At 35.0% G+C, this 13152-nt stretch overlaps 1 protein-coding gene and 1 long non-coding RNA gene across 2 annotated transcripts; both read left to right on the top strand.

Moving 5' to 3' along the window:
* The first annotated feature begins 4422 nt into the window (after positions 1–4422).
* LOC113701315 (uncharacterized) lies at positions 4423–6827 on the top strand. Its single transcript, XM_027221903.2, has one exon. The coding sequence runs from the start codon at positions 4564–4566 to the stop codon at positions 6511–6513; it is 1950 nt and encodes a 649-aa protein (XP_027077704.1). The 5' UTR covers positions 4423–4563; the 3' UTR covers positions 6514–6827.
* Positions 6828–8697: 1870 nt separating this feature from the next.
* On the top strand, positions 8698–12716 carry LOC140010860 (uncharacterized). Its single transcript, XR_011818008.1, has 2 exons — positions 8698–12005; positions 12112–12716. It is a non-coding gene; the product is annotated as an uncharacterized lncRNA (long non-coding RNA).
* Positions 12717–13152: the final 436 nt, after the last annotated feature.

Below are 13152 nucleotides of genomic sequence, written 5' to 3'. Positions count from 1 at the left end.
GGGTACAATGCCTTGAAGCTTGAGCAATTTTTTTGGGTTTTTCAACAAATTTTAGGGTGATTCTGCTAGTTAATGTGCATCCCTTTTGGTATCTCTTATGCATTTTCTTCATGAACTTCCTTCTCAAACCTTCAACAAGGGTAAGTATGGGTTTGCCCCTGATATCACCAACCTATGAATTAAACGATTCAATGAAATTATTTGTGACATGGTCACATTTAATTTCTTTTGAGAATGCATATCTACACCAGGCTTTCTTGGGAATTTTGTCCAAATATTCCAAGCCTGTATATTGATATCTTTAATGGTTGACATTGTTTCATTGTGGCCTATGTGATCACAACTCTTTGCTGCTTTCCAAAATAAACTATTAAGCAGCATGCCTGGAAATTGCTGCATGCTGCTTGAAATTGCTGCAAATGTGCCTGCATCAATATCTGCCACTAGCATTTAAAAATATCTCCTCATAAGCAAGGTTGAGTCCCTAAAACAACAAATAGATGAGTCAAAAAAGCTATTTCAAATCATTTAACAAGGCCAAGCAAAGAGTAAATTGTTCTGAGCAGTACCTTTTGCCTATTACTTATAAAGTTTAAAGGTAAGTGGCTATTGAATGGTCCAAAAAACTCTTCAAAAAAGTGAAAGAACCAACTCCATGTTTCTTTGTTTTCATATTCAGCTACAACAAATGCAATTGGAAATAGACTATCATTCCCATCCAAGGCCACTGCTGTGAGTAAAACACCTCCAAAGGGACCTTTCAAGTGACAGCCATCAAAACTAATGAATGGCCTGCAAAACCTTCAAGAAAACCAGTTTTCTGTGCTCTAAAACTAACAAATATTCTTTAAAATCTGGGCTCTACAAGGAGATTTGGCCTATCATAATGTATTTTACAAATACTTTGTGGATTATATTGTCTTAGAAGTACAGCATACTTTGATAATTTGCCATAAGAATCAGTGAAATTTTCTTGAATCTCCTCTTCTGCTTTTTTTTCGCTCTAAAAAGCTGCATGTAACTTGGTTTAAGACCATACTTTGTTATCTCTCTTCCTCTATGCCCTGGCTAGATATGTTAGGATGAGCTCTCATCAAAGGCACCAACTTCTTTGCAATCCAATGTGATGTTGGTTCTACATTACTTTTATCCATGAAACAAGTATGTTCAGATTGATAAAATTTAATCATAAAGGTGACGGAATCAGCCATTGGACTCACATGAATTCTCCATTTGCAACCATTCATAGTTCCATACCACAAATAACTGTCACTCTAGTTTTCTCATTCTTCATTCTTATCATTGGAAATCCCTTTTGGATGACATAATCCTTCAAAGCTGCTCTAAAGGAGTCGATATTGGTGAATAATTGGCCCTTCACAAACTCAATGTCCTCTCTTGAGTTGAACACCCACATTTTTTATCTCATCACTTCTCTCATAGGATCAAGTTCCCGATCAGATTCGGAATCAGAAACCACATCACAATCCTCATTTTCTTCAAAATCAGAAAAATTAGTGTCACTCAAGTCACTACTCTCCACTGAAACTCTGTCACCATCTATATCACCTTCATTATTACTATCAAGCATATGTTTCCATGACTCATCAGAGTTAGAGTCCTCAAATTCATCATCAGAATTTCCAAGGTCAACAACCACCCTTTCATAAGTTTGTTCAATGCCTAAATTCTCTGGGGTGTTTTGATCATTGTTATGGTTTAAAGGTCCATCAGACTTAGTTGGAATAATTTCCATATCATACAATGCAAATTGATTACAATTCCAGATTTATGCATTTTAAACATCTCAACTACTGCATGTCATCATTAGCATCACGCATTTCACATGTTCTAGGAATTTCATTCCTCATATGTATCATCATATTCGCATTTCCAGGCATTTCACTCAATGCTTTTTTAGCGACATCATATAGCAAGTTAATGTACAAGTAGCCATTAGGATCAACATTCAGAATCTTCACTTTCATTCCCTTGTAATGCACAACTATGTCATAAGCACCATTATTCACCATCCTACATTATTAACATTAATAGTTCAACACTAACAACCATTAACATGATTCTATGATGATGAAACACTTTTACTCAATAAATGAAGAACAGGGCACAACTCAAAGATCTAAAACTATATTTGGCAGAATAGACAATTTATCTAACTTATTATAGATTATCAAGCATTCAACAACTATGGTCAACATAACATATAATGAACTTATCTAACTACATGTGCCAGTGATCACAACTTGTCTAACTACATCATCTATTCAACTTATCAAGCATTGAATAACTATGATCAACATAAAAAAATGATAATTTTTGTCATGCTTTTGACTTTAACATCTAACTAAGTTCATGGTTTTGACATACTCCCTATTTTCTCCTTCAAATTTACATGATGAACCTTGAAAATTTACATGTTCTGGAAGTAACAGGTCACATTCGATCATATTACATTAACAGATAACAGAGCTTGCATACCTTTTTGTTGTTAGTTTTGTAATTTGCAGTATTCAAAATCTCAGAATTTGCCTTCCATAGAATCCATACTCCCTCCTTTCTGCTTCAAAATCATGAAATTAAAGTACTATCATCATTGCCTCACTAGTTGAACGAAAATTGCACATTAACCTGTCTGTATATTAACCTGAATATTTATGGTAGCATTTCCAATAGAAGGACTTGAATTGCTACCTTTACTTGGATGCACAATAGGCACCTTCCCATATGCATAATCCTGTCATAACAAATTTACTTGTTAAAGTAATATGGTCAACATAACAGATGATCAACACCACTTGAGATATATCATCACTGCCTCACCAGATGAACGAAAATTGCAGGTTTGTTCAGCTTTTATCTTCACTACGTTTCTTCTTATTTTTCTTTCTTCTACTTGATCCCTTCTTCACAATATATAAAAGACTGATTTGTTGTCTTGTCCCTGATGTCAATCAGCAAAATTGCGCCATATTGGTGAACGAAATTGACGCCAGTTGGTAAAATGCATTTTTGATTAGCAAGATTCCAACTGTTAAGTTGGTTAATGAAATTGAAAGATTTAATTTGGCCCTAATGACTAATTTATCAGATTTTAGTCTTATAATAACACACAATATCTTGGGTATAATAATAATTTCATATTATATGATGTCAGCAATTGGGTCTCAAGTTCTGTCAGGGGAGGTCAGTGTAATTGTGGAAACCTCAGGAGAGGTTAATGAAATTGTCAGAAACCTCAGGGGAGGTATATGAAATTATCCCTTTTTTTAATTAGGGGACATACACTTAATTACAAATAGATATTAAAAAAATAGATAATAGCAAATTGTGCATCCAAAGATTTATAGGTGGATTTATTTCCATTTACTCCCATTGGAATAGTCGGACCATTTTTCTAGTATAATATTGCTGTTGAGGGGAGGGATGATTTGGTAAAAATGATCCGCTGTGTTACCAAGTGATAAAAACAAGCAAACGATCATCGGATTACATGTTGCTCCGAGTTTCCTTTTATTTTTCTCCTTCCAAATCTTTACATTCTTTTATTTTTTTTTCCTTTTCACAAACTCTTAAAACAACACAATGGACAAAAATTCGACATCACATTAAGAAGACTCTAATTTTAGACTAAGGGTCTGTTTGATAACATAAAAAAGTGCTGAATCTGAATTTTTTCAGACATTCAAATGTTTTCAGTGTTTGATAAATAAAAATCTATTTGCTGAACTTGTTAAGCAATGCTGAACCTATGTGTATTTTTTTCAGCACAAGAATCCTAACTGAATGCTTAATTCTGATAAGAATCAATAGAATTATTTCAATTACCTTATCTTATCTACTAAATCTACCCTTGTTTGTTAATTATGTTCAAAATTCTTATCTAATTAAACAACATAATATTCTCTATCTAACGATTTTTAGTTTTTCTTTTCTCCCTTTTTAATGACTTTCACATCTTTTCCATACTCCTCATATAATATATTTCATCTTTTATATTAATTTGATTTAAAAATAAATATTGTCATTTTCATACCTAACAATTTTAAACTAATTAAATCATAGATTTTATTTCTTTTTTGAATGAAAGGATATAAGGGCAAAATTGTCAAATTAAACTTATTAAGTATTCAGTTATAAATATTTATCAAACAGCATAAATAGGTTTAGCATTAAAATTCAAACATTCATATTTTTTTTTTCAGTGCTTAAAATTCAGTAAATTAATTGTTTCAGTATTCAGATTTCAGAATTCAGACTTCAGAATTCAGATTCAGTTTTATCAAACGGAACCTAAAATAGGATCCCTTTTACGCTTCTAATTTTAGAGTAAAATAGCCTCTTTTTTTTTCTTTTTATAAAAAAAGGGGTTTGGGCATTGCCAGGCTTTTGATTGAGCTTTAATATCCGACACTGTGACGACGTCGTAATTGAGAAAGCAAGCGCAATTGCCTGGATTTACCTCAGAAAATAATTTTCAACAACCGATCTTCAGAATTTGCCTTAAAAAATCCCAGTAATTAGTTCATTTGAGACCGGAAGACGATGGGGATGATGATGATGAAGACGACGGCGATGATGCAGAGAAGAGCTTCTTCTGTGGTAATGGTTTCCATGGCTCGGTCTCAGGAAGCAGCGGCTTCATTAGGTACTACCGCTCCTGCAGGTTGTACTACTCTTGCATCATTTCTCTTTCCATTCCCAAACCATAGACCCCATTTGGCTTTTTATTCTGCTATTAGTAGTAAGGTTAAGAGTTCTTCTGGAAAAGCTCTGAAATTTCAACCTGAATTAAGGAATGATATTAATAATGTCAACAGTCTTGATGATGCTTTGAGCTTGTTCGAGCGGATGGTCCGGATGAGGCCTCTGCCTTCTGTTATTCAATTCAATCAACTGCTGACTTGTATTGTTAAGATGAAGAATCATTATTCTTCAGTTATTTCCCTTTTTAGAGATATGTGTGTCAAGGGCATTCCTGTTGATGATTGCACCCTTAATATAGTGATTAATTGTTACTGCGTCGTGGGCCGAGTGAATTTAGCTTTTTCTACGTTGGCTGGCTTCTACAAAAGTGGTTTTGTTCCCGATGTAGTCACCTTTAGCACTTTACTTAAGGGACTCTTTCGAGACCATAAGGTTCCTGAGGCGCAAGAATTGTTCAAAAAGATAATCAAGCAAAAACTTTGTAAACCCAATGAAACTATGTTGGGGATTGTGATAGATGGGATCTGTAAGGCAGGAAACACTCAAACAGCCATTGAATTCCTCAGAGCAATGGAAAAACGAGGAAGACCTTGTAAACCTACTGCAATTATTTACAATACTGTCATTGACAGCTTGTGCAAGGATAAAATGGTTGATGAAGCTCTTGCCCTCTTACAGGAGATGATTGAAAAGGACATTCCCCCGAATGTTGTCACTTACAGTTGTTTGATTCTGGGTCTGTGCAGCTTAAGCAGATGGAAGGAAGTTGACAAGCTCTTTGCTGAGATGAAGGTTTATAAAATTGTTCCAGATGTTATTACTTTTAGTATAGTGGTGGATGCACTATGTAAGGAAGGGCATATAGAAGATGCTGAAGAGGTAGTCCAGATCATGATCCAACAAGGTCAAAATCCCGACCTGGTCACATACAGTTCCTTAATGGATGGGTACTGTTTACAGAGTCGAATAGATGACGCAAGTAGAGTTTTCAATACCATAATTGCTAGCGGTCTTACACCCGATCTCCATTGCTATGGTATTCTAATAAATGCCTATTACAAGACCAAGAAATTGGAAGCAGCCATGAAGCTCTTTCGAGAGATTCCACATAAAGGTTTAACACCTGATATTGTTATTTATAGCACTGTGTTGCAGGGGTTATTTAGTTCAGGAAGGTATCTTAGTGCACGAGAAATTTTCAACGAGATGCAAGCTTCTGGCATGAAGCCTGATTTTCACACTTACTGTGTCGTGTTGGATGGATTATGCAAGACTGGACATGTTGACGAAGCATTGCAGTTATTCCATGCAATGGAAGCTGATGGAGCAGATCTTTACATTGAAATGTACAATATCATGCTTGATGGGTTGTGCAAATGCAGGAGGCTCGATAGTGCCCGACATCTTTTCAAAAATCTCTTCCTTAAAGGATTGGACCCTAACGTCATAACATACAACACCATGATTTCTGGCCTGCTTTCAGAAGGTCTGCTCATCGAAGCTAAAGAGCTTATTGGAAAAATGGAAGAGAAGGGTTGCTTGGCAAATAGTGTTACATACAATGTCATTCTGCAAGGACTCCTTAAGGGAGGTCATTATGATGATGCAGTGGTCTATCATGAAGAAATGGTTCACAGAGGATTCTTGCTGGATGCATCTACGTTTTCCATTTTACTTGATTCATCCGCTGGAAATCAGAGCAATCCTTCTCTACTAATGTTAATGCTGAAGACTGATCCTGATAGCAAGAAGTTCATGGATGGGGGACAAAGAGGACCTTCACATTAGTTGTAACATGTTGGCCCTGGTGTCTTTTGACCCCTAAACTTTAATTTGTTGAAACTAACATTTGGATCCTGTTGTCACTTATCATCTTTGATGCAATTGAACCTTAGAGGAGATCTGTTGGTCATATTTTGTGAAATACCTCAAAGATCTCCAGTTTGGTGGTGAAGCCGCTTTGCTTGGGGTAGTTCAATTGATAAGTGTAGCAGATCAAAGAAATCTGCTGCCATTAATTGTATTTGTACCACTTCTTATGAGTGACCTCTTGTCAATCTTTCCATGGAGAACCTCAGTGTGGCATATCACTTTAGTGGTAACTTGTACAGGTTCTTTTTTCTTCGTTTTTCATGGGTGTTGGTACTTTAGCTTGCCTGTAAATTTTGCTTTGGATAACTAATATTTTAATTTATTGTAGATAAGAAATGAAATGTCATATGCAAATATAGTTTGTGACTTTGAATTTCTGGAAAAGTTTTAAGCTGCATTTCTGGAATTTCAAGAAATTTTTTTCTGAGATAAAATTGTTACTTTTATTTTGATTCTTAAGTGGTGCCAAAGTTGCAGCCAGTTTATAAGTGTAAAAACTTTCTAGACCAGTTTCTTGCTTTGGATTCATAGTTTGAGGTCCCTAGGATAGTCATGGTTATTGATTTTTTTTTTTGTTTCACTACATTTGACTGAACCCAAACTCTTTAAGCTTGATCCAGAAAAAAGTATTCTGATCACTTCCCCTTTAATTGTCAATGCTATACTAAATTGTATAGACATTCAGTAGGAGTGTAGCAAAAATATCGTTCTGATGGTCACATGTTTTTGGATGCTGTTCAGAAAATTAAATCTTCTTGCTCATGTTGAAAATCTATTTTTGTGTCCTAAGGTGGATTTCAACGAGGCCTCGTAGAAATGTTTCCAGAATGAAGTTAAGATATATGTTCTGAGTTAGTGTATTATTCCAAATTTAGCTGAGGTTTAGCTTAGACTGTGTTATTCTTCCACACTGTCTTCACGTGCATGGCTAAGATGCCATTGACTTTGTGCTAGTTTAAAAATCAATTTAGCACATTCGATTTAAAAAAAAAAAAAAAAAAAAAAAACTAGCGGAATACTCCCACTTCTCAATCTGAATGTCGAACTTCAGCAAAACTAGGACTATGGCTTACATTTTTTTGGATCTAATCTATCATGCAGGCTCGTTAAGAATGTAAGATATAATTAGAGGTTAAAATCAAGTTTATTCAATTTTACAGAGAATGTGATTTCAATTGAAGTTATTAATATTTAATCGCTATATTTCATGATTGAGATATAGTACTTGTAGAGGAAAAGATGTACAGGTGCCCTATTTTGACTCAAAGTCCATTAATTGCTATCTTACCATTCTCAGATGGATGAGTCTAAACTGCAAAAATTACTTCAAACCACACCCTATATAACATCTGTTCAAATAGAGTTAAAATTTCAGCTCGGTGATTGATACAAAACTCATTATTTCTCTTTATATTTGTATCTAAACCACATAAATAATCTTACTCCCATTTAACTAATAGCTTCAAAATAAATCCATCAAAAAATTGTGGAAGCTTTATTAGTTAAAAGAGTGACATTAGAATCACTATACTTCATATAGAGCAACTTAAACATACTTTTTTCGAAGCTCAACTTAAACATACGAAAGGACAAAATAAAATAAAATAGAGATACCAAGAATAGTTTTTTCAATTTTTCTCGTTTCTTTTCTTTCAAAAACAATTCCCAAGTTTTTTTTGCCTTAAGAACTAACAAACATGCTCAAACTTTATGCCTAATAATTAAATATCCATATCACACACAAAAAAATGCATGCTTTACATTTTTTCTGCCATCTAAAATTTGCTTATAATAAATTATGGATAACTTTTTTTTACACGCTGTCAGTGTATAATTTTCTTTTACACTAGCAGCTTAGATTATACCACATAATATGAATTTAAATTTAAAATTAAATTATGCAAATACCACATAATATTTGTTGAGTGGAAACTCTTTAGAGAAGACAGTGCATTTGGCTATGGTATAACATCTTTGAGTGAATGGCCCAAAAGGTCACTAAAATATTAAAAATGGCATCATCTGATCATCAAACCTTTTTTGTGGCCGAAAAGGTCACTAAACTCGCAAAAACTCTCCATCAGAGTTATTTTACTGAATTTCAGCGGTTCCTCGTCCGGTGGAATGGGCAATGTGGATTGGAGAAATATAGTCAAGGGGCAAAAATGTTTGAAAGGTTATTGGAATAGGTGAAGCCATGGATTGTCTCATTCACAAACCAAGTTTGAACCCATAGATTGAAATAGTCTTCTCTGCGGTAAAAAAATAGTGACTTTGTCCGCCTGTAAACCAAATCAAAACAGCAAATAACGAGTATTTACAGCCTAAACCCATCTCAAAAATAAGAGCAGCCGAGGAAATTGTGAAGCTGGTGATTTCAATGGACTGGGTAAAGCGACCAGGGATGAGTTGGAATCTAGAAGGTACTATCCTGAGAATCTAGACGGTTTCACCTGAACTGTTAAAAGAAGATCTAAAACCAATTTGATAGCCGCCGGCCGGAATTTCATCTCCTGCGGGCGTTCAACTATTTCATTATTTGGATCTTCTTTTACCATTCCCTCTCCCAAGCAAAACAGGTCGAAATCCAACTTCAAATTCCAAAAACCCTTTCTCCAGAATCGCCAAAAGCTCGATCTTTCTAACCTTAAACCCTCGATTTCTTTTGCTGCATCTTGTTGTTTGAAACCTGTAATGTGCAAACTATGATGTCTTGCTCCAATATATCGACAACGGTCTCCTTAAAACCTTCAATTTGTGACCCCTCTTCAATTTCTTCCTCATCTCAGCTCAACCCCCATCGCATATCAAATTATCAAACAATTACAGATACAAAAAGGTTTGATGTTTATCATATTTCGAGAGTGCCCCTTTTTCAAATGGCCACCGTGAGCTTAGGGAGAGGATGGAAACAGTAAAAAACACCCAAAAAGTGACAGAAGCAATGAAGCTAGTTGCAGCTGCAAAAGTGCGGAGAGCCCAAGAAACAGTAATCAATAGCATACCATTTGCAGAGGCCATTGTTGAAGTATTGTTCAATATCAATGAGCAGCTTCAGTTGGATGATATAGATGTTCCTTTAACAAATATTAGGCCAGTCAAGAAAGTTTCGGTTTGGCTATGCAATCTTTCACTGTTGATCTCTTCTATGATTCTATCCCAAGCCTCTCAATTCCAAAACTTTTGAATTCGTTCAATGTGCTTTTTTGGGTTTTGCAATTCTCAGGATAGTACCTTTCGGCCATTTTTGCCCCTTTACTATATTCCTCCACTCCATATTGCCCATGCCACCGGACGAGAAACCGTTGAAATTCGGTAAAATGACTCCGCTGGAGAGTTTTTGCGAGTTTAGTGACCTTTTCGATCACAAAAAAAGTTTGGTGACTAGAAGGTATCATTTTTAATAATTTAGTGACCTTTTGGGCCATTCACTCAACATCTTTTGGAACTTGCAACTGGTCAGTGTGCAATAGATTTCTTTTGGCTTGAAGGAGGATGATCTACTGCTAGAGCATGTGAGTATCTCATTCACTTTTCAAAATTTAGGCAGAATCATCATCATGCAATATGACTGTAACTCAGTATCGCAGCATTATTATGTTCCTCTAAAATTCTTAATTGTGCATAATGAAATGGTCAAAAATATTTTAACCAAGCTAAATTCATTTGTATATTTAGCATTTTTGGTTAAAGCTTTACATTATAGTTCTTGTGTCAAAGTGTTATTTGTAGTCTAAAGTGATTGCAAACTAATCTTTAAATTTATGTCACGTTGGATATTAGCCCTTTGAAGCTTTTTCTTTGGCAGGCTTCGTTTCTGCCTAAGTCATTTAGGAAGTCATTTTTTCTGAAGTCGGCTGTCTCTAGTTCAAATTTTAATTTAATTGAAAGTTTTTCTTGGTGTTTGAGTTGGTTGTCTTGCACCCAAAGTTTTGCCAACTTACATTTCTATATTCAAGAAGATAATAATATAAGAGTGAGCATCCATGGCACGCACTGAGTTGCTTTATAATGAAATGCCAATTTAGATGAACTTTGGTTTAACATCCATTACAAATTCAACCTTAAATTCAAAAGAGGTTCAACCTTCCATCGATTGAATTGAGATGCCAGAACCTTTTCCTCAATTGGATTTGAATTTGATTGGATCTTGAAGCATGTTCATCGAAATTGGGTCACCTGGGTTTGAATTAGGGCTGCAAACGAATCGAGCGGCTCGAGTCGAAATCGAGCTCGAACTCGAGCTCAAAATATTAAGCTCGATAGCTCGCGAGCTCGAGTATATATATATATAATATTTTTTATTTTTTATATTTTAAGTATATATATATATTTTTTATTTTAAGTATATATATTTTTTATTTTCTTATTTTAATAGTAAAATTACATATATATCCTTAATATTTTATTATTTATTAAGAAAAAAATATTATTTTATTTATTTTTTAAAAAATAAAATAATTATTTTTTTTTTCGAGCTCGAGCTTTAAATTTGCCGGCTCGTCGAGTTCGAGCTTGGTAAAATTTAATCGAGACTCGGCTCGATTAGTCTAAAACTCGATTCGACTCGACTCGTTTGCAGCCCTAGTTTGAATTGCCTTTTTGAAGAAATTGAACCATCCTATGATTTACCTTCAATACTACCACCAAATTCACCGCCACCTCCTTCCTAACTGTGTAATTTTCTTCTTGATAGGGTTTTCTTGAAAAATTACCATGTGCAGTGAGCTAGTAGATTCTAAACTGAGAGCTCTAATGTGGGATCTGAGTTGCTTCAAAACTTTTAGGATTGGATTTCCTACTTTTGCTTTACTCAATCCCATTGCTGCTAACTTTCTTCCTTTCGGGTTTTAGTTCTCCTAAAGTATCACCTTATACATCCTTGGGATTCATGTCCTTTTTGGCTGTACGTAGCTCTGGCTCCAAATATCCTATGCCATTAAAAGTTTGTTTCTCTGGCAACTGTGAGTTCAGAAATCATTTTGACCTTGATCTTCTACTTCTGGGGAATAGACATCGTGTTCAAACAATTCAGCACCTCTGGTTTGCACCCTGGATGCATTTGATTCTGCCTCCTGCATTAACTGGAGAGTGGTTCGAATGTTTAGTGTGGCAATCTTACAAATCATGTTCAACAGTGCAGTAGTTCATTGTAAAGGAGAGCGTTAGCCTAGCACTCTAATGAATCATGTTTCTCACTGCTGTAGTTCTTTGTAAATTCTTGTATTAGTAATTGACAAAAACTATAAATATTTGTACACTGTTGGTTATTTGGAAAGGACTACTACACATAACACTCTAGTTTAGCACCAAAAATGTCCATCGAAAATTGTTTTTTTTTTTTTTTGGCAGAAACTTATTAAGCTAAGCGCAAAGCAATTCTGAGGGTTTATGTCTCTGGCTCTAAGGTATTTTTCTCTCATTTAAATTGCTCAAAGCTTTGTCAGGTGTTAAAGAGATTAGAAAAACTCAAGTAGGCATATAGATGAAATGTAAGATCAGAATACTGTTCAGGAACGCTCCATGTGTCTATTCCTACTCCGGATGGTCTCAGTAGCAAAGCTGAGTAACTCTCCTTGCTACTGTTCTGGAAATATGTGTTCCTTGAGACAATTCTTCAGGTTGCAGTGCTTTGCACCGAAACTCAACACCAGAAGACCGTCCAAAAATGGCAGAAGTTGTAAACTGCACGCAGTGGGATCATTTGCAAGATGGGCAGAGGTGGGAGCTGCTTGAAGAAGTAAGAAAATCAGGAACTCGTTCTCATGTCCCACCAGCTTCTCTGGGCTGATGAATCTACACAAGATCAAGAAGCTATTCAGTTGTCACGAGAAAGATAGGTCCTCTGCCGGGCAGATCTGTAAACAAGGTCACTGAAGGCTTGTATACCACATTACCACATTGATGAAAACCTTTGTCAAAGTTAGAATCAAAAGTAAAAATGTAGCTAAAAATGAGAATTGGGACAAAAATAGGACATTTTGGATATGTGAAGGGTCAAAAAATACCATAGTAAAAGTGTGGACTGAAAAAGCGTGAAATCCCTTATGCAAGGGATCAAAATGAATCATTCTAAAAGTGAGTAATAAAAAGACTACAAAACTCAAATATGAGGGTCATTTGTGCAGTTTTCCCATTTTTTGATGTGCTTATTTGTACCTTTAGGAAACCAAATAGAAAAAACAAACCGCCCAAAAAATAAAAAATAAAAAAACCCATTTCATCATAGCTTTTTTTTTTTCTGCCAAATTTCATTATAGCTTCTTAAATGAATAGGTTGGCAGGAAATGGCCTGTTAAAGAATTGTAAGCAATGATACACCTTGATCGGTTTGGTTAGAGTTGCAAACGAAGCGAATCGCTCGCGAAACTCGAGTCAAATTCAGTCAATATCGAACTCAAGTTCAACTCGAGCTAAGTAAGTTGAACTCGAGTTAAAAGAGTTAAAAAATATCAAATTTGTTAGCTCGCGAGCGGCTCACTAGTTTGATTATATATATATATATTTTTTTTTATTTTAATAGTAAAATTATATATATAATCCTAATATTTTATT

Source organism: Coffea arabica, chromosome 7e (assembly GCF_036785885.1).
Source record: "Coffea arabica cultivar ET-39 chromosome 7e, Coffea Arabica ET-39 HiFi, whole genome shotgun sequence".
Classification (NCBI taxonomy): Eukaryota; Viridiplantae; Streptophyta; class Magnoliopsida; order Gentianales; family Rubiaceae; genus Coffea; species Coffea arabica.
Note: the sequence above shows the minus strand (reverse complement) of the source record. Positions and strands in the feature narration are given on the sequence as shown.